General features: G+C 40.5%; 1 protein-coding gene and 2 pseudogenes across 3 annotated transcripts; 1 reads left to right on the top strand and 2 right to left on the bottom strand.

The window, feature by feature from the left end:
• The first annotated feature begins 978 nt into the window (after positions 1–978).
• Positions 979–11216, top strand: THUMPD1 (THUMP domain 1 NAT10 acetyltransferase adaptor). The gene is made up of 4 exons (XM_082362588.1): positions 979–3809; positions 5462–5636; positions 6626–6874; positions 7311–11216. Exons 1-4 carry the CDS (start codon positions 3579–3581, stop codon positions 7862–7864), a joined length of 1209 nt encoding a protein of 402 aa, XP_082218714.1. The 5' UTR covers positions 979–3578; the 3' UTR covers positions 7865–11216.
• Positions 9712–25477, bottom strand: LOC309613170 (acyl-coenzyme A synthetase ACSM4, mitochondrial-like; annotated as a pseudogene). The gene is made up of 10 exons: positions 25340–25477; positions 24685–24837; positions 22402–22612; positions 18906–19113; positions 16400–16542; positions 15919–15987; positions 14196–14316; positions 13470–13550; positions 13235–13360; positions 9712–12031 (listed from the first exon to the last, which is right to left on the bottom strand). The product of its transcript is annotated as an acyl-coenzyme A synthetase ACSM4, mitochondrial-like (transcript).
• Positions 24721–27919, bottom strand: LOC309613169 (14-3-3 protein epsilon pseudogene; annotated as a pseudogene). The gene is made up of 2 exons: positions 27830–27919; positions 24721–26533 (listed from the first exon to the last, which is right to left on the bottom strand). The product of its transcript is annotated as a 14-3-3 protein epsilon pseudogene (transcript).
• Positions 27920–27965: the final 46 nt, after the last annotated feature.

Below are 27965 nucleotides of genomic sequence, written 5' to 3'. Positions count from 1 at the left end.
AATCTGCCTGCCAATGCAGGGGACACGGGTTCAAGCCCTGGTCCGGGAAGATCCCACATGCCGCAGAGCAACTAAGCCTGTGCACCACAACTACTGAGGCTGCACTCTAGAACCTGTGAGCCACAACTACTGAGCCCACATGCCACAACTACTGAGCCTGTGCTCCACAACAGGAGAGGCCACCACAATGAGAAGCACCACCTACCACAGCCAGGAGTAGCCCCCACTCGCTGCAACTAGAGAGAGCCCACGCATAGCAACGAAGACCCAATGCAGCCAAAAATAAAAATAAATTAAATAATAAAGTAGAAGTAAGAAGCAGGAGGGGGATCTAGAAATACTCAAAGAAGTAGAACTAAATAATAAAACAACTAAATTTAAACGTAGATTATTCAACAAAATCTCAAATGAGTAGGGAGAAAGTACTCATGAAACGTCAGGAAAAGTTTTAAGAAGATTCATACATGTATAGGGTATAAAACTGGAGAAGAAAATCGGAGAAAAAAAGATTCATTCACTTTTGCCTTCAAGAACCTAGGTCCACAAAATGCAAAATTTGCCTTAGAGAAGCATACCTGTCAAAATTGAGACTCCAGAAATGGTGGGATGAAGCAAACTGGGGGAGGCCAGGATCAGGAGTTATGAACACCCAGTAGGGCTGAGTGAAGGGGCACATAGGAGCAAAGAGCCAGGCCAAATGTGGTTCTCCAGGGATAGACCCAAGTTCACATGCATTCAAATTTAGGTTCCAGCTTGTGGGATGAGGCTGTTGGACATCTTTCTTAAGTAGCTTGCGGGTGTGAAAGTGCAAGTGTGACACAAGCGCTGTCAGCCAAGGAGACAAATCCAGTGAAACACCTGGGGTGTCATTCAATCAAATATTGGCAGGAGCCAATTGGCAGAGGTAAGGGCATGCAGGTGTTATGTATTTTATCTTATTTTACTTTGCACTATTTTATTTTTTGATTTATTTCCCTTCTAGCTTCTTTCCTAAAAGGATTAAATTTAACTTTCAATAAGTTACACATACAAAAGAACCACTGAAATAAGAGATTAAGAGATAAATAATGAATTTAGGAGACTGGATTGGGGAATGGATACTAGTGCCAAAAAAAAAAAAATCTAGGCTTCGGTGAGCCACAACTGTTTTCAAGTCCACATTGGTTGAACAGTAACTATGAGCTTAGCACTTGTCATGCCTGACCTTAATGAATTTTCCCAGTAACCCATGATGTGGGTATTATCATTTCCATTAAATTTTTTTTCCATTAAAGTCAATGAAGAAACTTGACTTAGGTAACTTGCTCGGACTCCCACAGCCTGGACATGGCAGAACTGGGATTTGAACTTGATTCGACTTTAGAATTTGGGCTCTTAAATCTTACATGATACCAACTCTGAAGGTGGCAGGTGTTGAGCAATCAAGTCAGGAGGATACTGGGGTTCAGCATCAGAACATCTATTATCTGAAGATGCTGGGTATCAAGAGAATAAGGCAGGAAACCCTGGAGGGATAGCGAGGTCAGAACATGAAGGGTATCTAAGAGTGTTGTGTTCAGGGCCAGAACGGATTCTGTACTGAACATACAAGTATAAGTTAAATGGTAGTAACTTTGAAGGTTAGGAAGAGAAAGCAAAAGGAAATTTAGAATGTCTTACACCAACCCCTCACTTGTTGGACTGTAAGCCCTCCTGAATATGTGAAGCAAATAGGTTAGTTAGAATAAAAGGCAAATTCCTCAGAGCACCATTATACACTCCACAAGATGTCAAGTGCCACTTTCTATAATGTCAACATTTCTTCTTTATAAAACACAAATACAGAAGCCACAAGAGGGGTTTACAAGCCACATCATAGAGCCCTTAGTGCCCAGTGATAGATATTAGTCCACTGACCATGATTGGTGCCCTAAGGAGGTGAAAGTTCACATAAGCAGAAACTGTGTACAATTGTGTTTCCAGCATTGCCAAGGAAATCTCTCTCTAAATGATATAATGATGTCATAGTCATGAAGAAAAAAACGAAAAAGAATAAAGAAAAATCAAGAATAAACACAGGCTGAGTTATTTAGAGCTGGATTAAGGGCCTAGTTCAGAAGAAAGTGGAAGTGTCATGTGAAGTTGCCACGGGATGAGGGGGAAATTTATATAATTCTGATATCTAGACTGGGGGTTGGAAGTTTGCATATTTTTCTCACCTAATAGGGTTTCTCCCAACATAGCAAACGTGAAATACAACAGAGTTTGGTTTTCAAGTTTGCCTCCTGATTTGCCTCCATACCTCCAGCATGTAGGACTCAAATATGCTTAGGGGTCAAACTATATATCTTAACTTTTATCTGTATGCTAACTTCTAAGATCATAACGACAGAGGGTAGTGTATGGGCAACTGAAATTCACCTAGTGAAAGAGAGGTTCTGGGGGAGACCAATGCCCTTTTCCAGCTTCTCTGACATGGTTTAATGGGATCAGGACTGGGGCGTACTTTCCCTTTCAACAGCGTGAGTCTTAACCCTTTTTGTTTATTGAACATTTTTTGGGTGGAATTCAATTCGAAAACATTTTCGAGCACCTACTATGGGCCAGGCACTATGCTAGGCACTGAGGATGAAAAGAAAAAAGTTTTCCAGTCAGCTTTCTCTATGCCTTCTGACACCGCAGCAACACCAGTGTAATAAGACTGCCTTTCACAAGCAACTCAGGACCTCCAGAAATATATGCTATGCAATCTCCACAGATGACACTCTGAAAAGTAAAGGCGGAAGCAAAGATGAAAGAAAAAATGAGATGGTGATAAGATTTTTGGAAATAGTGGTAAATCTGGGGTTAGAATCAAAGATTATTGACTCTCAGTTCAGTGCCCCTTTTGCAGATTACCTCCTCCAGGATTTGTAGTAACTGAAATCTGGCAACAACTTTGTACCTGAGGAGTAGTTGGGGGTGAGTGTGGGGAGCACTTACTCCTCCTGAACACATTCTTCAAGAGTGGCATCTTTTCAACGATTTTTAAAAGATAATATATTAACATGATAGTTGCTGAGACTAGGGATAAAACCCCAGAGAAAGCAGTGTGACAAACCACCATTCTTGGTTGTAAGTCACATTAGAAACATATTCCTGCAAATTTAGGCTGAAAAGTTGGGAAGCTGACAGAATTATAGGGTAGGCTGGAGGAACAGGTGCCAAGGATGGTTGCAGAATCCAGGAAGCTTGAACTGGCATTAACGTTCTGGAAAGTGCCACTACCGCCACTTTTGGAATGGCTGCAAAGCCGCTGATACTGGACGCGCAAAGCCACCTCCACCTGCGGCAGGCCACTTCTCCAGGGAAACACCTTCTTCCGGGGTTGAGGTGAAAGCGAGTGCCTATCAATCCTGGCGAGGGGCGGGCCTCACGCCACCTCTAGGCAGCCTGCCGCCCACCGGCTTTAGGACCCAGCGGAGCCGGGAATGAGGCTTGGAGGAGGGACTAGGGGAGGTCATCGCGCACACCTGACGTAATCAGCCCGCGCCAGCAGAGGTGAGGGCGCGAAGGTCTTCGAGAAGCACGTTTCTCGCTTGCCTCAGCTCTCACCTACCATGGCCTCTCCCGTCCAGCAGTCTCCTCAGCCTAGCGGCGGGAAGCGCAAAGGCAAGGCTCAGTACGTGCAGGCCAAACGGGCTCGACGCTGTGATGGCGGCGGGCCCCGGCAGCTGGAGCCCGGGCTACAGGGCATTCTCATCACCTGTAACATGAACGAGCGCAAGTGCGTGGAGGAGGCCTACAGCCTGCTCAACGAATACGGCGACGACATGTACGGTCCAGAAAAGGTACCGGCCCCGGGGAGGGCGGGCCAGCAGGCCTTTGTGAGAGGAGGGAAGGGTGGCAGGCCGGCTACCTGTATACGCATGCGCGAGGTTGGCCGCTTGAGTGGCGGTGAGGGGGCGTGTCCTCGCCTCCGTGTCCTCCCCGCCCTCCCCGCCCCTCCGCAAGGTCTCGGCTCCCGACCCCTACCTGGTCTTGTGTTTCAATGCTTGCACTTTGGGCTTTTTTTCCCCATCATTAATCACGGTTGCTCCCATGTATAGATTGCTTCCTGCGGTTCAGGTGTTGTTTCTGAAGCTCTTTCAGAAACATTTACTTCTCATCGTAGTTTTGTGAAGTATTGCTCACCAGGACACTGAGGTTGAAGTAGGTTAGGTACTAGCTGGTCCAAGTTCACAAGGGCACACTTCATTCGTCGTTAAGGTTTTTGCCATATCTTACCACCATTTGAACATTATGGCTGTAGTAATGTGTTTGTCCTAAGCAATAGCATCTCTAAAATAGTGTTTTTAGTACTTACTAGTGCTAGTTACTTCTCAAATGCATATAAAAATACATTTCAAAAAGTAAGAACTTTTTGAAACAATACTGTATAAAGTCTCATTGTCCCATTTTGGAAATAATTATATTATTGGCTTAGGATTTGGACCAATACACACATGCACACCCCAAGGAATTAAACGGAGGAGCATAGTACAGAGGGCATTTAAATTCAGGTACTGTCATTTACTAGCTCAGGGGATGGGCATGTTATTAATTCTGCTGAGCTAGATAAAAAAGAGAATAATGGGCTTCCCTGGTGGCGCAGTGGTTGAGAATCTGCCTGCTAATGCAGGGAACACGGGTTCGAGCCCTGGTCTGGGAAGATCCCATATGCCGCGGAGCAACTAGGCCGGTGAGCCACAATTACTGAGCCTGCGCGTCTGGAGCCTGTGCTCCACAACAAGAGAGGCCGCGATAGTGAGAGGCCCACGCACCGCGATGAAGAGTGGCCCCCGCTTGTCACAACTAGAGAAAGCCCTTGCACAGAAACGGAGACCCAACACAGCCAAAAATAAATAAATTAATTAATTAAAAAAAAAAAGAGAATAATGATAGAACTTCAGAAGGTTGGCTAAAAAAATTGCATATATACATAAAATAACATCCTGGTATACAATAAAATCTCCATAAATGTGTAAAATTACCATTAGTGCCTGATTGGCAATCCCGTTAGTGGAGCAGAGTGGGCAACAAGTGCATGTCTTGTCTACACCGACAGCTTGAGCAAGTTTTTGAACTATTTCAGTAGAACAGGAGTAAGGATTTTTAACTTCGTAACTATTTGGTTCAATCTCATGAAAGGAGAGTGTCATATCAGGTGCAATCATATCTATTGATAGGATTAAGGTCCACCCTGAAATGATTCATCTGATGAGCACATTTCCCTCTGCCCCAGACTGTCAAGATGCTTTAGAAAACATTTTCAAATGATATGTACCACAGTCTGAGAGAACTCCCTTCTTCCTCCACATTTTGGAGGGAATGGTGTCTGAATAAGAAGCTTTATTGTCAATATTGAATCATCTGCCACTGGGGGTTTCAACATGAGTAGTTCATTAAGAGCTTTTAACATAAGCTGTTGTGGCATTTCTGCTCATTAGTTTTATGCAAACAGTTTGCAGACAAGGATCAGCAACCCTCTGGAAGTGAGGGAGAAGATGATGATGTGGAGGCCGCCTTGAAGAAAGAAGTTGGTGACATTAAGGCATCTACAGAGATGAGGCTGAGAAGATTCCAGTCAGTGGAGAGTGGAGCAAATAATGTAGTCTTCATCAGGACACTTGGGATAGGTGTGTCTGACTAATACATTTTAAGATTTATTGATCCTGTAATATCTGGACACCTGTTCTCCGAGAACACTGCCTAGAAAATGGCTTCATGGGCATGGCTCAGTTAATCATTTGATTGCATCCTCTCTACACTGTGTTAGCACTAGGCATATGGAGAGGTAGAATGGGGTGGTGGACATAGGGCTTAGGAGTGGAAACCTGGCTTTGCCACTTTATCTGTATGTAACTTTAGGCAAAAGAAGAATACACGGTTCTGTCTAAAAGGAGCAGCTGCTACTCAACCCCAGGCAGTTTGGAATGGCTCCAGCCATTTGGGAATGTAGTCTTAGGAGAGCCAGAGCTTCTGATTTTTCAAAAGAAGTTGGAAATCTGGAGAAGTTTCTAGGTTTTTAAATGTAGCTAACTACTTTAAAAATATTGAAAACACTGAGCAGCCCAAAACAGACTCGTATATAGTCAGGATGCCTCCTGAGTACTACATTATGATCTTGTGCGTTCATGGCTCTGGGGCTCCTCTGAAGTCTGAAATCTAGACTTCTGTACAAACTTAGCTAATGGATTGATTAAACCTTTTTAAGTGACTTGCAGATTTTTGTTTTGTTTTTGTAAAAAAGCATGTACTATTTAATGTTTATTACTTGGATAGTTGCTGCTGATACAGGAAAACAACAGCATGGTGTTGCCGTCAGATAAATTAGACATCACAAATAAGTTAACTCCAGTGTCTTCAAGAACAATTGTTTTTGATAAAAGCAGAGTTAAAATATGAGATACAGTATTAATACAGAGTAGGCACCAAAGAAATATTAATTGGAAAAAATGGTTGGTTAAACTTGTTTAAAATTCATTATAATGATTTTTTCTACTCTACTGTCAATTTATGTCACTGCCAATGAAAATTCATTTTAGAGAGTTTGAAGAGTTTAAAATGTCTGAGAACTTTTAAACTTACCTGTTTGTTCTGTGCTGATTTTTTCTTTTTATTTTAGAACCTGAGAAATTGGTGCATCATATTCTCCAAGATATATACAAAACCAAGAAGAAGAAGACTCGGGTTATTCTACGAATGTTACCCATCTCAGGCACATGCAAGGCTTTCTTAGAAGACATGAAAAAATATGCAGAAACATTTTTGGAACCCTGGTTTAAAGCTCCAAACAAAGGGACATTTCAGATTGTATATAAATCTCGAAATAACAGTCACATGAATAGAGAAGAAGTTATCAAAGAATTGGCAGGTATGTTTCTCTTAGTGATTTTACATAGGTGTGCCATGGTAAATACTTGTTTATAAGATTTTTTTTTTGAGATTTAAGGCTTACATTTTTGAGTGTAGAACAAGTATATTAAAATGCACTTAAATAATATCAAACCTAACTTTTCAATATGTTGGGTATGAAATTTTTTTGGTAGTTAGATACTAAAGTCTTTTCCAAATCAAGATTGAATTTTCTTTGGGGAAAAAGTTGCTCTTGTTAAATGTCTCAGGATTTTATTTGTATTTATTTATTTAAAGCATTCAGGGAATTTGATGGAAGTCCATGTAGAAGAGTGGACTAGTATATACATATTGTTTTAACAAATTCTAAATAGGAGGAGATGAAAGATTGTTTTTGTATCCGCCAAGCTTAAAGGTATCCTTCTTAGCCTGTTTTCCTGTTATTTTTGTTACAGGAATAGTAGGCAGCCTCAATTCGGAAAATAAAGTAGATCTTACCAATCCACAATACACAGTGGTAGTAGAAATCATTAAAGCTGTCTGTTGCCTGAGTGTTGTGAAAGATTACACATTGTTCAGAAAATACAATCTCCAGGAGGTGGTGAAGAGTGCCAAGGACTCGTCACAGCTTAACCCAAAGCAGGCAGCGCTAACAGGAAATGGGAAAGAAGCTAAATTGGAATCTGGTGACAAATCAAATCAAAATGACCCAGCAGAAGGAAAAAATAACCAGCAGGTGGTACCAGAGGATAGTGAGGAGCTGGGTCAGACAGAACCAATATCTGAGACACATGAGGTGAGTGAGGGGGCCGCTAAACCTGAACTTGCAAGTCAAGTCACAGAAGGATCTGAGACACATGTGGTGAGTGAGGGGGCCGCTAAACCTGAACTTGCAAGTCAAGTCACAGAAGGATCTGAGACACATGTGGTGAGTGAGGGGGCCGCTAAACCTGAACTTGCAAGTCAAGTCACAGAAGGATCTGAGTCACATGAAAATGACCTCTCATAGGAAAAAAAATCGTTTGGTGTTGGAGGTGGATTTCTCAACTGCGGTTCTGTGGGATGTTGCTGGGATTCTATATAAAATTGTTACTAAAAATATTGTTTTTGAGTTTGTGTGCTGCATAATGCTGTACTCACAATAATTGAGCATCCCCGTTAATAGTTTTGTTAGAGATCTTTCAGCCCTATATGGCAGTGTGCATTTGGTTGAGCTAGAAGAGGCTATGGATAAATTGGTGAACGCTACTGCACAGAGCGGAGGGTGGTGGGAGGGTGATGTTGGCCTCTCCCTCTTGATTACCTTCCCCACTCCCCCGCTTCTGCACTGTCAGCTGACTTACGGGAGTGAGCAAGCTCTGTGAAATCGAAACTCAGAGGGAAATTTTCATTCTAAGGAAGGAATTTTTGCATTTTGCAACTCAGCTGTCCCCTGCCACCCTGTTGTAAACATTGCAAAAACATGGGCCATATAGGTTAGAAGTGTATTGTTTTGTGAAGTTTTTGTACTTTTTGTGATTTTCTTGTTTAGTTTTTATGCCCCGCCCGCCTTTTTCTTTGGCCGCTCCGCGACGCATGTGGGATCCTAGTTCGCCAACCAGGGATCGCACCCGCGCTCCCTGCAGTGGAAGCTATGCCCATTTTTATGTTTTCATAACATTTGTTACAACCAAATCTGACGGTGCAGTGCTGCAGTTTTTGGAGGCAAGGTGTGAGATAGAAGTGTTCATTCTAGGAATACAATTAGAGATATTTCTGATGAGGTTAGTTATGAAGAATTAGTCTTCTGAGTTATTACAGTATACTAGTGCAGCAAGGCACGCAAATTCTTTACAATGTAAGCTACTTTACAATGTAAATGGACTTATTATTCAAGCTGTTCCATTCCATATCCTTTGTGAAATGCAACTTACAAACCGAACATTTGCTTCAGCAGTTGTAACTATAAATCATAGCTCCTTGACAAATAAAGATGATTATTTTAATGGCTTTGGAATATCAAGACAGTAAAGCTTTTGTTCAAAAAATCACATTCAGTGAAAAGGTTTAGGAAGCAAATTATGTAGTAGCAGAACTTTTTCCAGGAAAGAAAAATTCACATAGTTGGTAAGAATCTAACAGTACCAACATTAAAATGCTAGGTCAAGGAGCAGTACAAGAAATTAAAAAGATTTTTCTCTCAATGTAATAAATTGACTTATGTCACATGATGCTAAAGAGGTTTTGTTTAAAAGCAGCAGCAGTTGCTGATGAATCAACAGATTTCATGAATATTTGTCATGCTGTAGCATTTGTAAGATTTGTAAATGATGAGGAAATTCAAGGAAACTTTTGCCTGCTAGGAGCCTCCCAAAACAATGGTCAGTATAAATTTAGTAGGTCTTCATATCTGAAAAACAATAGTCTGTCATCTGTACTCCTGGTGCCCCATCAGTGGCTGGCTCCATGACAAGTTTTGCCTCATTTTAATAAAAGAAAATCCTGACGTTGATGTTATAGCACACTGCTTTCTTCACAGAGAAGTGCTGATATTAAAAACTTGGAGATGAAATGAAGAAAGTTTTAAATAATGCTACAAAAATGGTTAACTTAATTAAAGATCCATTTTATGCAAGAATGTTTAAAAAAAAAAAACCGAAACCTGAACAAAGAGCACATAAATCTCCTGCATACAGAAATCCAGTACTTATCAGAGGAAGAGTTCTCCACAGGATATTTGAGTTGAAAGGTGAATTACCAGTAAATTATAAGTACAATAAAATACTAGGCTAGATTTTGCTAAATGCTTTGAAGACGAAGAATGGCTACAGAAACTAGTCTATTTAGGAGACATTTTTTCATTGCAAGAACAAATGAACAGTTTTCCGCAAGGGCCTGGAGGAAAATGTTTTTTCTTAAAAGTGACAGGAGTCTTAGATTAAAAGAAACTGACTCTTTGGAATAATTACATTGCATAAGGCACTCTTGAAATGTTTCCACAGCCACTTGGATTTGAGAATGAAGAAAGCAACAAGTCTCAGGCCTTATTTAAACTGCTCTTGCAGAACTGCAAAACCAAATTAAATAACATTTCCCCTCCTTTTCCCAACACTGGTGTGTGACTGGGTGAGGAACCCTTTCGCAAAATCTCAGCCTGGGATTTTTTCACTGAGAGAAGAGGAAGAACTCAGAGTCCTCTTCTGACAGTTCTGGATTTCTGTGAAACAAGAGTGTCTTTCAACTTAGTGCTCACACTCATATACATTGAAGATCCCCTTAATTTGAAAGTTTTTTCAAGGGTTCCGCCAGGGTAAAACTGAAAAAAGATGGAAGAGACAGACACCAAAGAGGGCTGCAAAATTAAATGTCCGGATTGAGAATACTAAGGGGTCGTGAAATTAGCTTTTGGAGTTGGATTTTATTAAGTTTTAACAAGTTCGGAAGTACTGTAAGTGTTAAGTCTTCCTGCACCAATGGCTATGTTTGTTTATTGGCTAGTGAACATGGAAATATATTTTTATCCTCCTGGCTAGTGGTCCTGCCGGTAAAACGAAGGATTTGGGAGGAGCAAAGAGAATAGAAAGGGCCTTGCTGGTGCAGATGAGGCTGGAACTTCCTTATATATCTTTAGATATTTAGAATGTTAACTCTTAACAAGTTGAAGTTATCTTGAAAGGATGATAGGAGCATTGTAACTATCATTGGGGGAACACGGATGATAGGATTTTGGTGCCTTCATCAGACTTTTTCCAAGACAAAGATAACTTTTATTTTGATAGTACAAGACTCTGGGAATAAAATTGGCTGTATGCTTACAGAATGTACGTACAACCCTCTGGAACTGGGTTCCTTTTATTTTTTGAAAGCTGCTACTCTACAGAAAGATTTTGATTTAGTAGTTTGTTTTTAATCCTCTTTTGTATTTATTTTTACCAGTATTTGGTAAGACCTTAGTGTGACAAAAGCTATTCTTCCCCAAATGTAAGGTAGTACTGTGTTCTGTTGGAATCTGAATTCAGTCATTGAAAGATTTATTTTCAGGTTTACCAACTGTTTATTTTCACTGACATCTGAGCATGTTATTCTATAAATGACGAGATTCCAGGGTGGGAATTGAGTGCTTTTTGTCCTTTTAATTTTTATTTTAAAAAATTATGTCAGTTAAACTCCACTTAAGTGTTGTGGTTTAGTAAAACTTGTTTCGCTCTGTGGAGGAAAGAGTGTTAAATTTGATATTTTAAAACATGTTTCCCTTTAGTTAAACATGGTTTCTAAATGTTATTTTTACTTGTATTTTGCTTTTGGTATGGCCAGATATTCAGCTTGTTTTTAATAGTTTCTGATGTTTTCAGAAAAATCAAAATAAATTTGTTCCCTAAAGACTGGTGTTCTCTATCTCTCCTTTTTCTTTCTGCCTCTTAGTAAATCTCTTGCTTTATTGTCATAAAGTAGATATATCATAAAAGATGTTTTTATGTCAAATTATGTATCAAAAGTCATGTACATTGTTCAAAAAGTAAAGACACAAAAATTTATTAATTGCTCTTGAATAACTAAAAACTCTTAAGCGTTTTGTATCTTATTCAAGCATTAGATATTTTACAGTGAGTTTGCTTCAAAATGTATAGTACAGTACTTAATTAAGTTCACTTAATTGGCTTTTGAATTCTTTACATTCCTTACTTTAACATTAGTATTTTAATTCACCTTAAAGAATTAGTAGTATATAAAGATTTTAAGCAGAAGAAATTCTGTCTTGAGCATTTCTGTTAGAATAGTTCTAATCTTTATTTTGAATTAATCAGGTAGAAGATAAATTCATTGTCTGTTGTGCTTCTCTAATTAATCATTTGACCCCTGCTATTTTAAACACTACAAGTCATTAATCATTGCCTTTGTTGTTTGGTCATAGTAACAATTTTCTTCCCAAATATTTTTAGATTTTTACTTATTTATTTTTTGGCAAAGTACAAAACAAAAATTCAGTTGAATTTTTCAACCAGGAAAAATCTTAAGCATTTTAAGAGAGTAGTCACTGAATTATCAGGAAGCAAGGACTAAAAGAAAGCAGCCCTGTTAACTACTTAATACCACAGTGTTCTTGTCAGGCTATGTTCAACCCCATTCATGGTCTCTTAAAACGTTGTGTTTGATTTTTCCCAGTGATCGTCTTTGGGAGTTCTTTAACAAATTCCACCTAATTAACAGAAAAACGTATTATGAGACACTTGATTCCATTTTTACTCTCCCAACTGTCAGTATAATAGGGGAGAGCTTTCATGAAACTCTCTGGCATTGAGTGTCAGCGTCTGGGTGTTGTCTTAACTGAAGCTAATTGGATGCCTTGGTCACCAGAAACTGTTCCATTTATATATAAAGATGACAGTGGAGCGCCATCATACTGGTTTTTAGTGCAAATTCACCTGTATGCTTTGACAGAAGAATAATCCCTTTATTCTATTGCTTTCCTCCAGTTCAAACCAGACCTGGGTCTCTATTGCCCCAGGGAAATGGAGGCCACAACTAAATGCAAAGAGAAACATCAAGTTAATTCTTGGCTTTTGACCTTTTAAGAGCTGGGTCCTGGAGGTTTAGAGATAATTTTGAGTTTATACAATTTTCCCCTTATTCCCTGACTTGACATGACAGTAAACTACTCTTTTTGTTCTCCCTCAGGATATGACTACTGTATTTTAAAATGTCCTCAAACATTTCCGAAAAGCAACTAGTCACTAATTTAGTGATTTGAATGGAGAAAATGTAACTAGTTCTTAGGTTGAAATTAACTACATTTTAGCTGAGATGATGCCAGTCGAAATGGAATTCTCATGTAGAGGATCAGTCAATATCAACTAATAGGATTCTAAGACTAGAAGGAAATTGCAGTGCCATCTGTGTGTCTTTATACAGAATTATGCTTAAATCCCTCCTTTGAAGAAGAAGGTTTCAGGAAAGATTCCACAGTTTCTTTGGATAATATCTTCATCCTGAGCCTTAAATTTGGTCACTTGATACTTAAAGGCACCCTGCTTTGAATTTATGAGTGTGTAATGGCCCAAGAGTACTATGATAGATAAGTCAGGTGCTGTCTTTAAAAACAATTTGCTGTCTTAAAAAAATAATTTTTTTTCCTCATATGGAATGGGACTGATTAGTCTGATAAAGATCCTTAGTAGTTACTTTGTATTGCAGAGTTGACTAAAGATTCTAGTTCTTCAGACATTTGTAGTGTCCTAATATAAAATATTTTAAAGCAAAATTCTTAGGGCTAAAGTTGAAACAGGTGTCTTCTACTTATATAATGAGTTACTATAAAGTCAAAAGCTAGTAAAATCTATATACTTACTAGTTTAGATCCTTATTTGGTAACACACACTTAACTTTTGCGCACAATACTTGCCTTTCTTGGATATTTATACGGTGCAGTTGATTTTTTTACATGATCCTGAAGTTCAAGAGTTAATTTCTCTGGGTTGGATGATTTAAAGGGTGCAGATAAGACAACAAAAGCTTTCACTACCTGCAGGGAAAAAAATCAATTTATATTGATACATTTGTTTTTCAGACACATCAGGAATTTGGACCAATGCTGAACACTAACTGGTTCTTTATTGAACCAGTTAGATATTACCCACCTGGACATCATAGGGTAGTACTCCTTTCCCCACTGAACCTGGTTTAATTTCTTGCCCTTTCTGATTGGCACAAATTATTCCCTATTAAGAGGACATGTTTTATATAACTATGTAAAATTTCATTTTCTGTAGCTATATCATGACAATGAAATCCAAGACCCAGCTTTGACTGATTTTCCCAGTATTCAGTCTCATCTTCTGAAATATATTATCTGAGACTAGTGGTTCTCAAACTCGAGTGTGCATCAGAGTCACCTGGAACATTGTTAAAACAGATTGCTGGGCCCCATCCCAGTTTCTCATTTGTAGGTCAGGGAGGGGGCAGGGGTATTAGAGTTTGTATTTCTGCCAAATTCCTGCGTGCTACTGATACTGCTGGTTTGAGGACCACACTTTGAAAATCACTCCTTTTGACTAAGAGTGCCATTAAGTGCACCTTGTAACTCCCCACTGGGGCTCTCTGGGGTCCTTCCCAGTGCATTGGAAAGATGAGCTACTCAATTCTGCACCTCTTCAACCCCTAACACCTCTGAGACTTATCCTGTGTGAGGAGGAGGCAGGAAGACCAAGTAATAATCATAATTCCCCTTCAGTCAAACCTAATTGGCAATTTAGAAGTTTTGGGAAACACCATCACAGTGTAGAGCATGGTGGGAGCACTTCAGGGGCTCAGTTGGCAGTCCTGGGGTTGAAAGGGTAAACTTAAGCTTTGTCCATTAAACATACCACCTGTCTGTCCGTAGCCCTTGTATAGCATTAGTCCAGTTTGCACTTTCCATGTTCCAGCACCTCTGGATTGAGTGGCTCCCCTCCCATCAGGCAATGCCGCAGCTTCTTGAATTTATATCTGAAGAGAGAGTTGCATGGGGTCTTTGGGGAGAGAAATATGAGTGGCTTTCATTGCCAGATAACTAGGACATTAGCAACAAGCAAAGAGCTAGGAGAGGCAAGTCTTAGGAAAGTTTATTCAGTGAATATTTGTTGAGCACCTACTCTCTTGCCAGACATTGTTCTAGGCACGTGGGGCATGTTATGATTAAAACAAAGATTCCTGGTGGAGTTTACATTTTAGCAGGTTATTCAAGAGAGGAAAAGTTCGGAGAAAATGCTAATAAGGATATTAAGCACTTATTATGAGCCAAGAAATATGGCAGCTAATATTAATTGAACATTTTTTATGTTACAAGGGCTTTTGGAGCACTCTCATAATCTTCACAAACCCTATTTTATAAATGAAGACATTGAGGCTGAAAAAAGTTAAAGAATTCTCCCAAGGCCTCCCAAATAATAAAGAACAGTGTTGAATAATCTGTACTCTGCACTTACCACTTGTCAAGTATCTCACTCACCAAGCATGCTGCTGACATTGAATTCTTTCCAGAACCTTGTGAGGTAGCTCTTAACTATCTCTTATGGATGGAGGTAAGGCAGGCTTAGCAAGGTCCTCTTGAGTGATTGAGGTCCACTATTAGAAAGTAGCAGAGCCCTGCCTGTTTGACTTTGGAGCTTGAGCTTTTAACCAGTGTCTTACTACTCAGCTGCCCTACAGGACTCAGGTGAGAAAGCTTGGAACAGCCCGACCGATACAGTGAGCCCCAAAATGGGTAGTAGGGTTTGGTAGGACATGAATTGTGTCTATTCAAAATAGAATAGCCCTTGAATTAATCTTGAAATGTGAGCAAGATGTTCACATTCTGAGGGCCACAAGGAGTTGATCAGGAAAAGAGAAGATTCATATCTGCTTTATTCTGTTTCTCATAGCATTCTCCCTCCTAGATGTCTACACCTTGGGGAAACAAAGGATGTCCTTTTCCCATTTGTTTTGTTTTGGCTTTGAAGCATCCACGTTTAGGGGAGAAAGGGGTGACTCTGATGACTTAAATTGTTTCTCTCTTTATCTTCTTATGTATTGAATTCATATTAGTTAAATAAATATACTTTGTAACTTCATCTAATGTTCAGGTGATTTGGCTAAGTTGAATATAAGCTTCAAGTCATAAGACTTTATTAACTTCAAGACAGTATAAATGTAGTTGTGGGTTTTTTTTAGGGTGGGAGTGATGGGAGTGCTGGGATTGTAGAGCTCTGGTTGTCTCTGGAAAAATGTTCAGTTGCCCTTAAAGGCCTTCCCAGTGATTCTTAAACTGGGGATGCGGCGGGTGGGTTGCCCCCCAGGAGACTCTAGGCAATGTCTGGAGACAGTTTTGGTCATCATCACTGGTGGAGAGGGAGGTGCTACTGGTATATAGTAGGTAGAGGCCAGGTAGAATGCTGCTCAACATGCTACAAAGCACAGGACAGCACTCCATGACACAGAATTATTTGGTTCAAAATGTCAGTAGTGGCGAGACTGAGAAACTCTGGGCTATCCTGTGCTGAAAAGGGGAGATCCGTGGTGCTGGATTATAACTTCTGTTTGTGGTTCAAATGGAGATTTCTGCCCAAATACCTATTAAGGTCTTTTTGCACAAGCATCCAGTACACAGTGGGAGCGCTGCACAGGGTCATGATGGGATAAGTGGTATGATGGAGAAAGACAAAGATGTCAGCAGTGGTTAATTAAAGGTCATGACTGGAGGTGATGTCTACAACCTCTTATTCTCTTCCATTAACATGTGCTCATCTCATGGTCACTCAGTAAGAAAGAAAATAGAGTAATATGATAGTTTTAGGCCTTTCTGGGTGGGTAAATTTACTTGGCAAAAAGGAGAAGGAGCCAGACATGCTGCTGTGGGGATTGGATCAAGGTCAGTTCCTAAGTTCTTGCTTGATCAGTTGGTTAGATGGTATCATTTACTGAGCTAAGACATTAAGAGTTCTATTTTGTAGATGTTTCACTGGAGATATCTAAGTAGATGTGCCAACTAGGCAATCGGGTACACATGTTGGTAGTTCAGGGGAGAATTTAAAAAAACAGTTTTCCTGCCTACCTTCCACAGAGGGTGTACCCAATTCCGAGGCTGCTCTGAAAGTGCTGGCCATCTTGGGAGAGCCTGTGGTCCCACTGGTGAAATAAATGGCCATTGGTTCTTGACTTCCTGTCTCCACACAGCTGTGCTCTGCAGAGGCGGTTCTGCAAAATATGGGCCCCAAGATGGTGGCTGAACATGGCAGACCAGTCTAGCTCTGATATTTCTTCCATGGTATTTTTGGAGTTATGACACTCCAAAGTTGTTGGCTTTAAGTGGGGATTCCCTTTATCTTGAAAAATACTCCCCAAATGTGTAAATTTCAATGTGAAATTCATGTGAGTTCAAAGTCCTCTGTCTTCTGTGAATTTTGTGGCATCTTTAAGGTTTCTTGGGGACTCAGCCGAATGTTGCAGGGTTGTTTAGGACAGGGGTCTTAGAAGTGGGGGAACTTGCTGCCCAGGCGATGTGCAAGACAACTGGGATGGGGAAGAAAATAGGAGAACTTCAAATTATATGTATTTTAGAATTCATTCTTTAAAATGTTTATTTTTGATATTTGTGTGATGCACAAAAGTACATGTATATAATTTATAAAGAAATAAACATGTATTAGAGTGTGGTAAAAAATATTTTACTGAGGGATGTGCATATTCAATCTGAATAATACTACCTTAGGGAATTACTACACTGCTGAATGACTTTATTAACTTGAGAATAATCATAATAGTAATTATAATTACTGTAATTCTTACAGAGTGATTACTCTGTGCCAGGTATTATGCTAAAAGCGTCACATGCTTCATCACATTTGATTCTTCTACAACTCAGTTGTGTAGATACTATGCTATCCCTATTTTACGGCTAAGATACAGAATTTTAGAGATGTTACTTGACTTATCCAAAGGTACTCAGTTTATGAAAGACACAAACAGCATTCTGTGGCGTGGCCTTGGGAGAGAATTTTGGGATTGACCAATAGGATTTGGTTTACATTAGCTAGTAGGATAACATTTTATTCCAACAAAGGAAACTGCCTTTATTCAACAGAGTTTATATGGCTTCTTTTTATAAGCTTCTCTGGAAGAATTTTTTTTTAAACATAAGCTACTTAACAGCTCTTTGAAGGATAATACTATTAATTAACATTTTACTCCCTTTTTTTACAGTTTAGGAAGCACTTTCTCACATATTAGCTTATTTTATCCTCAAAACAACACTTGAGATATGTGCAGTATAATTATCTCCATTCTACATATGAGGAAACCTGAGGGTAAGTGATCTGTTTGTTCATTCATTCCTCAGTAAGTATTTCTTAAGCACCAACTAAATGGTAGGAACTGGGGATAGAGTGATCAATCAAACAGACAAACAGCGCCTTTGCCTTCTGGGAAGTTACAATTTAGGACAGGGGTTGGCAAATTTTTTTCTGTAAAGATCTAGATAGTAAATATCTTAGGCTTTGAGGGTCATAGAGTCTCTGCTGTAGCTACTCAACTCTGCTCTTGTAAGATGAGAGCAGCCATAGACAATGTGTACTCAAATGGGTGTGGCTGTGTTCCAATAAAACTTTATTTATAAAAGTGAGTACCGAGCCAGAATTGGCTCATGGGCCCTAATTTGTCAACACCTACTGTAGAGCAGAAAAATAGACAGTAAATAAAGGAACAAATGAATGGATATGATATCTGGATAGTGATGAGTACCATGAAGAAAACACCAGGATGTGATAGAGTGGCTTGGAACTCTACTCTAGACAGGTTGGTCATGGACAGCCTCACTGATGATAAAACATTAGAGCTGAAATCTGACAGGAAGGCGTCAACTGTGAAAAGGACTAAGGAAGAGCATTCCAGATGGAAGAAACAGCAGGTGCAAAGGCCCTGAGATGGGCCATGTTCGCAGAATAAAATGGTGGCCAGAGGGTGTCAAGGCAGTGAGAGTGTTGGGAGTTAAGCAAGAGCCAAGCCAGGCAGGATACTCATCTCAGGCCCTGGTAGGAAGCAGAGAAATGGAAGCAGAGCTACATCCCTTCCTTCTGTCCTTAAACACTTTAAAAAAAAAAATAAATTTATTTATTTATTTTTGGCTGTGTTGGGTCTTTGTTGCTGCTTTCTCTAGTTGCAGCCAGCAGGGGCTACCCTTCATTGCAGTGCACGGGCTTCTCACTGCAGTGGCTTCTCTTGTTGCGGAGCATGGGCTCTAGGCACGTGGGCTCAGCAGTTGTGGCTCGTGGGCTCTAGAGCGCAGGCTCTGGAGTTGTGGTGCACGGACTTAGTTGCTCCGCGGCATGTGGGATCTTCCCGGAGCAGGGCTCAAACCCGTGTCCCCTGCATTGGGAGGCAGATTCTTAACCACTGCACCACCAGGGAAGTCCCTTAAACACCTTTTATTAGGTGATTCTTTCCTGGGAAGAAGCCTAGATCAACCCACAGTATGCTGAGTCCTTGGAATCAAGGAGACTCTGAGATGTAGTTGTGACTGGTGTTATTGCTGGCACTACAGATGAGGCAGGGAAAATACTCACTGAAATAACTCTTGGAAGCTGAGCCACCGATTCTGGCTGTGTGGAGACAACAGGAATTTGGTCTTCAAGCCGGGACACTCTGAAACAATGGACTCCACTGCTGGGATCACCTCCTCACTGGCTACAGTGCACTTGACTTTGGATGCTTGCAGCCAATGGAGGATGTCTTTTGCTGTCAGCTGGGTTGTTCCTGGCATGAAGACAAGCCCTGGGAAAGAGGGAGGGCCCTGAGTAGACTGTGGACTGTGGAAACTTGGACTTTGTGCCTGGGTGGCAAGGAGCTACGAAATCTAACCTTCAGCTATCCTTGCCTTGGTCCCCAGGGACATCCCACAGGACCCTGATCCCTGGGAGATCCTTAGAGCACTGGCTTCAGAGTCTGACAGTCCCTGGATCTGATCCTGTCCTTGCAACTTACTAGCTTTGTGACCTTGAGCATGTTACTTGATCTCTCTGTGTGTTCCTTTCCTTCTCTGTAAAATGGGGAGAATAATAGTGTCTGGTATAAAGTAGGCATTATAATGGTGGGCTATTATTATGTATCATTTTTGTGGAACATTTGAGTCATTATTATGTAACACTTAAATAGCACTTTACAGGTTATAACACATTTTCATGAACATCATCTCATTCAGTCCTCTGAACCAGTGGTCTCCAAAGTGAGTTTGGCAAGATAATCCACTGGGGATGAGAGAAGAAATGAGAATTAAAAAAAAATTTATTTGAGATATTAGAATTCTGTTTATGACTTTATCTCATTTTCGTATGTATTTTATAATATACATACTATATTAACAGAGTAGAACAACTTAAATAACTATATCCAGATGGGAGTATATGTGTCCCAAATATTTTTATTGATAGACTGTGTAACCATAAAAGCTTGGAGACCACTGTTCTAAGCAACCGTGTAGGTCCATGTAGTTGTTGCCATTTGATGGAATATGAGATTGGGTCATAGCTGGCAAGTGGTAGAGTCAGCCCTCAAACCTGGGTCTTCCCAGTGGTCTGGCATCATCAAATTTCGCCTACATTACTTTGGCAATGCTTAATTTATCCCAGCTTCTCACTTCATTCTAAACACTGGCCTGGGCTTCCCTGGTGGCGCAGTGGTTGAGAGTCTGCCTGCTAATGCGGGGGACATGGGTTCGAGCCCTGGTCTGGGAGGATCCCACATGCCGCGGAGCAACTGGGCCCGTGAGCCACAACTACTGAGCCTGCGCGTCTGGAGCCTGTGCTCCGCAACAAGAGAGGCCGCGACAATGAGAGGCCCACGCACCGCGATGAAGAGTGGCCCCCGCTCGCCGCAACTAGAGAAAGCCCTCGCACAGAAACGAAGACCCAACACAGCCAAAAATAAATAAATAAATAAATTAAAAAAGAAAAAAAAAGATAATTATAAACACTGGCCTGAGATGGGCCTGATTTTAATGTACTAGTTCCTTATGAGAAGAACATATATGGCAGAATTAGATGAAAAACAGAGGGAAGACGGTTTGCACTTTCTAAAGCAAATCAATGGGAAGAAAGTGGAATGTATGTAAAGCATTACAAACCGCCACTACCATTTATTGAGTACTTGATAAGTGCCTGCTATCTCACTTAAAATTAATCCCAGTGTATAGATGGCAACCAGCCCAAGGGTTGCAAAGTGAGTAAGTGGCAGAACCAAGATTCAAAGATACGCTTCCCAGACTCCAAAGACCTGTGTCATATACCAGACTCCTTATTTCTTGGTGAGTTTCCTGAAGTCAGCTAAATAGGGAGATGTGGAATTGAGTTCCTAGGAAGGAAACTTTAATTACTGCATATATTTTAAAAGCTCTTACATGTCATCCCCTCTTGAGAAAATGAATAAATATGTGATGATAAGGAAGTTAATCAAGAAAACATCTCTTATCATTCACTCAATATAAAAATATAAGATTATTTATTTTGCAAACCGCTTGTTCTTAGTGGCTCAGAAATTATTAGTACTCTTGGTGGATTTGTGATGTGAATGTATTCAATGGACAGGTTGGGGGTCAAGAGGAAGTTCTCTTCTAGTGAATTTTAGACTGTATACACTTCACAGCAAAAGCAAAATATTTTGCCATGTGGTGTTTAGTACTAGCATCTCAATATTCACTCAGAAGATTTAATTATTCTGAGCTTGAGAACATAATCCTCAGCTGCTTGTTTAAGATTTAATTAACTGTATATTTTTGACCATTCAGCTTGTGGGTTTGTTTTTAATCTCAGCATTTCACAAATTGCATACATTATGTTAAGTAATATTAGTACATTTTTTCTCACAAATAAACCACCTTTAATCTCCTTCCAACCCACAGTTTCACATTTGCAAGTTCCTTTTTATAGTGAATGCAAAAAGAATTTTATATATTGCTGTATTTAATATTGGCAATAAGAGCATTTTTCAACACCATTATGAAATCCTTATTATTATCTTTTTAATGACATCCCATGAAATTGAGGCATCATAATTTCAACTAGCAATAAACACACCTCCACTAAACTTTATTCTCAGCTAAGTTGATAAGTTATTTAATTGTTCCTATATAGTTGTTTCCATTTTTTCTATTATAAATGATATTGCAACAAACGTTTTCGTGTTCTGTATAGTAGTATATCCTTTGGTATTCTTATTTATTTTTAATTGACTTATAAACATTTATGTTGTGTTCTAGAGCAGGGATTGGAAAACCTTTTCAGTAAAGGGCAAGATAGTAAACATTTTAGACTTTGTGGGCCATACCATCTCTGTCTCAATTAGCAATTCTGCTGTCGTAGAGCAAAAAGAACTATAGACAATATGTAAAAGAAGTGAGTGTTGTTGTATTCCATTAAAACTTTATTTACAAAAATAGATGGCCAACCCATAGGCCATGGTTTTTGCTGACTTCTGTAATAGAGGGGAAAAGAATCCTATAGAAATTTTATTTGGGGTATGTTATAAATTACTACTGTGGGAGAAAATGTGTCATTGAATACATTAATCTTTCTGTCTGGAAAGAGGCAGAGGTTTTCCAGCTGGAACCTACAGCCATAGTCTTACAAATCCTTGTGTTATAAAATCCTTTTTCTTCCTTTTGTACTTCCATGTCAGGGAGAATCCAAATATATTCAGAGAAGTTAGTTCTAGAGCATCTGGATGAACACATCATAACCAGCACTGCAAAGAGGCATTGGTACCCACATTTGCTTTGATAGAGTTTTGTGTTTAAGTCCCAGTTGCATAGCTTTCTAGATCTGTGACTCTGGGCAAGCTTCTTAACCTTTCTGAACATCAGTTTCCTCTCTTACAAAATGGGCATCACAGTAATACTTACCTCTTAAGGTAGTTTTATTATTATTGCATCATGATTGCTCCTAATTTCAACTCTTATTTTTCTGTTCTTTGTAAACTTAACTTCAATCAAAACTAACAATTTAGAAAAACCTCTTCTTTCAGTCTCTGTTTCTGCATGATTTAGAAATGTTAAGTATTGGCACTGACCTGTTCTCATACAAGCCATGTTTATGAGCCACCACTCTGGGATTTGGGGAAGAATCACGGCCACTCTGTCTCCTCTCTCTAGGCTGCAGGGCTTGATGAGCACATTGGCAGCCTTTTGGGACAAGGAGCCCAGTTCTCCAAAGCTCCATTTCACCTCGTCCCCTTTGCCATTCACTCACCACAGGGCTGGGTTGGCTGGTCTGTCTCCTGTCTGGGCATGCATGGGCACATGGGAAAGAGAGGAGAAGGCTTATATGAGTGGTCATCAAATAGATGGGACACCCTCAGTGACTTCCCCTCAGCCCCTGTGCTGGTGGAGTCCAGTAACAGAACCCCGGTTTGTCTTTGGGGGAACAACTGCTCTCAAATACAGCCTTGTTGAGATAACCCATCAGGGTGCCCATCCTTCCCTGACCTGGGCCTGTGACCCAAGTTGGGCCAATCATACCTTCTCTCCCTGATTTTGAGTTTTCTGAGAAGAACAAAAAGATAGAAAATGGTTAGAGCAGTCTATTGGCTATTGGTGCTTATGCATCTGTCGTGGTTCCTGTCCTAGTTAAAACTCCAGCTTCCAACCCCGTTCTGCAAGCTCTTCCACATCCCTCCGATAAATTTCTTTTTTTTTTTTTTAACATCTTCATTGGAGTATAATTGCTTTACTGTGTTGTGTTAGTTTCTGCTGTATAACAAAGTGAATCAGCTATATGTATACATATATCCCCATATCTCCTCCCTCTTGCGTCTCCCTCCCACCCCCTCCAATAACTTTCTTTCTTGCTTAAGTTAGATTCTGTTCCAACCAAAAGCCCTAATGAATGGACTAAGACTGATTAGGAACTTATCATTTTTTTTTTACCCGAAAGGCCAAGCTCTGGGTTTCATAGGTAACAGAGAATAAGATGGCGGGCCTTTGCTGGAGGAGCATCAACTTGATTGCTTTCTGGAGGAAACTTCTTATACATGATTCTAGAAAGTGAGTCATCTGTACTGCAAAACCTCTTTGCTTTACGTATTACCTGGGGGAAAATATCACTCCTCCTTTCTTCCCCTATCTGGAATGCTCTTTTACTTTCCCTGGTTGGAAAATACTTCAAAACCCAATTTCCATTTCACTTCCTTGGTGAAGCCTTTCTTAGCTCCCACTTCTCCTCTCTGACTTCTCTGTGTTCCTGCAGCTTTGTGCTTACGTTCCAGGGGACTCCATTATACTGTGCAGTATCACAGATGTGTCCCGATCCTATGGATGAAAGCTCTGTAAGATCAGGAGCTGGTTCATTTACCTTTGGAACTGGTGACCTGGGATACGTAGCTTAACTTCTATGAGGTTAATTTCCTTATCTGCAACCCCCCAGGGTGGTGGTGGGGATTTGATGAAATAATATAGGTCAGTATTTCTCAATCTTTAGTCATTTGAGAATCACTATTTTGCCAGATCTATCTTTGTATTCTTCTTTGTATTCTTCTTTACATCGACTCACTTATACTTGTTTACTTTTACTTAAGAAGGAAAATGTGTTTACCACCATATGGGAAAATCGGTACCACCTGCTGAAAGTGGGTTACTGAAAAATAAATATGTATACTGAAAATAAAATAGTCCTTAAATTTTATCTAGAGATTTTCAGCTTCTACCCACTCTTTGTTCAAAAGTGAGTTTACCAAGTGTAAGAGCACTGTTAAAGACAATGGATTTGAAGGAAGACTTTCCCCTCTATTTAATAGGAAGGATTGATTCCGCATATTCAGTACCTTGTATGTCTAGTGTATCTTCTGAAGCACAGGCCCTTGCAGTGCATTCTGGTAAGCACAGGTAGGTAAAATGTTCAGCTTAGTACCTGGCAGGAGGTGGGGGGTGGTAAGCAGGGACCTTGACCTGAGGCTACACTAAATGCGTCATAAGGCTTATTGCTTTATTCTTCTCAACCTCTGTTTCTTTCCCAGTCACGGCAACAATAACTATTCGTAAAACCAAAGCTCAAATTACTGCTTTTTGTGACTAACCCCAACAAATGAATTGGAGAGCAGAGAGTGACTGTGTGGGACTTGGAGAAAATGAAGGGAAAGAGGCATAACTCTGTGAGTAATCATGATGAGATGGGGCTGAGGAAAAAGGCAGCCATACATAGTTGAGGAGCAAAGTTCTTCCCTGGGGAGAGACGAGGGCAAACAAAGGAAACCAGAGGGATGAAAGAATGGAATTAAAAGCAGACCACAGAACAAGGAAATGGAAGGTTGAGAGATAGGTGGACACTAAGCGTCTAAGGGAAGCCCATCATCTTATACCTTCTCTTTTTGGGACCACTGGTCCAGCACATCCCCAGCAAAGTCAAAGTTCTTAGGCAATGATCTCTCACAGCGATTTATGGCTTCAAAGTCAGCAAGAGTCAGAGGTGCCCAAAGCTGGTGACCTTTGTGAAAGCACTGGCCAGAAGGCAACTAGGAAGGCAAGGTAATAAGTCACCACAATTAGATTGCCACCATCCCTCTAATGATTCTTTTGGAAGGACCAAGATTTCTTCCAGTGATGATAAACCCCAGGGACCTTGTTATGCAGGAGACCCCAGGGAGTACATGGACATGCAGCTTGGACCATTAGCTGGGACCTTAGGGAGCATACTCTGTACGTGGTGAGTGAGGAACTACAGCAATTGTAACCCAGCATAGGTTTTGATGGAGAAGTTGCAAATCATATCAGAATAGAGAATCTACACTTAACCCCTTAGGTAAGCTGCTTGGATCAGAGACTGAGAATGTTGAATTGCTCCTCAGGGTCTTGTAAGCACGTCAATCCAGATGCTAGGAGTCTGTTTCATCTTCGGAGATCTGTTTCATTTGGAAACTGTTCCCATAGTAATAACAGCTATTTTTAACATGCATGCAATACTTCATAATTTCCTGGGATCCCATATGCTATTATTTTATGTAATCTTTACAAAACTCTTATAAAGTAGGCACTGCTAGTACCATTATTTGACAAATGAGGAAACTGGAACTTTGAGAGGTTAAGTTGCTGCCTAGGGCCAAGGGTTATTTTACTGCTTGATTCTTTCTCCTTGTTATCATCAATTTTCAGCATATCGAGTTAGTGCTCAGCAACCTGCATTGGTGACTAGTGAATTCTTTTCACTAGTAAATTTTTAAAAGTTAGGATAAAAAAAAGATAAAAAAAAAAAAAAGAACTTTTGAAAACTGTTAAAAAACAAAAAACAGCAGGGCAGGAACCTAAATTCTGAGACCAAAGGTAAAAGTCAGATTTGGTGGTTCTCAGTGACAATGGGGGAATTTCCAAGAGGGGTGAAATGGGAAGGTGCAGGGTGGTCAGAGGTGGTTTCTCTTGTTGGCTTTTGTGTCTCACTGATTTTTCATCTTCCACATCCTGCAGCACTTCTTTATCCTGCTCTTCACCATCACCCTTCATGTCTGAAGTCCATAGAGTCAGATTATCACATAACGATTCCATGATACTTGTAGAGTCCTTGTAGCTTTCTTCAATCAGCGTATCCAGTTCTGCAGTTGCATCATCAAAAGCTGCTTTTGCCAACCTGCAGGTATGGTCAGGGGAATTAAGAATTTCATAGTAGAATACAGAAAAATTGAGAGCAAGACCTAAGTGAATGGGATGCGTTGGAAGTTCTGCCATTGCAATATCACTAGCAGCTTTGTAAGCCACTAGGCTGTTCTCTGCAACCTCCTTCCTGAAATTCAGCCAGATACCTGCGGTAGTCCTCTTTGATTTTATAATTAGAAAACCTTGTCCAGAATGTCCAGAATGTCACAACAGATTAACTTTAGCTCAGTCTCAACCATTTGCCAGTATTCTCCCATCATTTTAGTTTGTCTTCTCCCTTTTTTTTTCTTTCTGTTCAATGCTGATGATTATTCTCCAGGAAGCTCTGCTAGCTCCAATCACATTTTTATATGCAACAGATAGGAGGTTTCTTTCTTCAGCTGTCAACTCCACATCCATCCCTGCTGCTTTCTTCATTGATTCCGCCGTTTTGTTGTATCGCTCAGCCTGCTCGGCCAGCTTCGCTTGGTGCACCGGATCCTCCCAATCATCCACAGCGGCTCCCGCAGGGTCTACGGGCCTTGGACGGAAGGGGATAGCTTCTCCGACACTCTCCCACAACTTCTTTTATTTTGTTTGATTGTTTCCTTGGCTTTTCCTTGTGTTTTTCACGCCCCTCTTCACTAGAAGGGAGCTCTTTGGGTAGGGACATTTTGTCAGTTACCATTTACTTCTCAGAACCAAAATAAGGTCTGGAACATATTTGGTCAATGAGCGAATGCATGAATGAGTGAACACGGGGACGTGTATTCATTCTGTTACTCTCAGTGAAACATTTGTACCAGTGATTCCTAAACAATTGTGGGTCACATTTTCCTTGAGAGCAGTGTGCACATAAACACACGCGACCGTGCTGCAGACAGCATCAAATGCTCTATTTTCCCTATGAAAAATTGCACCTCAACCCATTAGCCTTAAATTGCCCAGGCTTCTTAGGCCAGAAATATGCATGCCTTTAAATGCTTTTGGGAAAAGGTGCGTGTGAAGTCGACTCAGCCCAGAGAATACTTTTAACCCTGCAAAACAAAGGAAGCCTTTCCACTCCTCCTTGAGGGAGCCTACAGACTGGTTGAGACCCACAACCAAAACTATTTTAGAATAAGGTCCATACTGCTCTCTCTGGCACCAGCAACATGCACCAGGGTATTGGGTTGCTATCCTCATGCCCACTGCCAATCTGGGGATGGTAGGTGGTCAGTTTGAAACACCACAGCCTTCTCTTAGGTCAAAGCAGAAAATTCTTGCTTCACCAAGTCTTCCTCTGGTTGTGAAGTGATGGAAGTTATTATTTGAAGGTAATAAAATTGGTCACTTATGGGACTGATGGAAGTTATTTCATCCAACTGCCATCTCTAAAGCACTTTTCATGGAAAACATCAGCCAAGGAGTTAACAACAGGTATGTAGCTTCCTCTAGGTTTGCATTCTGACCCTGTCATGTGTATGTCACCAAATGGCAACTTTTAAAATAAGCTCTCACGATCAAGATGGTGATGCTGGAGAAATTGTCTGGTATAAACTGAATTTCACATATTTAAAAATGACCAGAAATGCTTTTTTAAAAATGAAGAAGATGAAAGTGAAATGGAAAACTCGTGTAAAGAATGTGAAAATTTGGTTTCACCGAAATATTTTCATGGTTAAACACAATCATCTGTCATTTAGCATGTGTAAGTAGTAGTCTGTATTTATGCGGCCAGTGCTTACAGCAGTACAAATTATGCAAATACATACATAAATTCTTCGTTTCATTCAACACTCAAAAAACCCAAAGATTTCTTTGTTTTCCAGCCCCTGTGGGTAAGACACGGCCCGATAGAGGAAAGTCTTGGCTGGAACAGTGCCCCAGCTTAGTGACTACCTCGCTGAGAATTTCCCAGGACGTTCCCAGAACGGCCAGGAGGGGGCGCGCGCGGTCACGGCTAACGGGCACGGGGCGGTTTCCCTCCATGCAGTGCGCAGCGAAGGCCGGCAGCGGGCGGGCGCACGCGTCTTCT

Source organism: Balaenoptera borealis (genome assembly GCF_965194805.1).
Source record: "Balaenoptera borealis genome assembly, chromosome: 16".
NCBI lineage: Eukaryota > Metazoa > Chordata > Mammalia > Artiodactyla > Balaenopteridae > Balaenoptera > Balaenoptera borealis.
The sequence above is the reverse complement of the archived record's forward strand: the minus strand, read 5'-3'. Positions and strand labels throughout refer to the sequence as shown.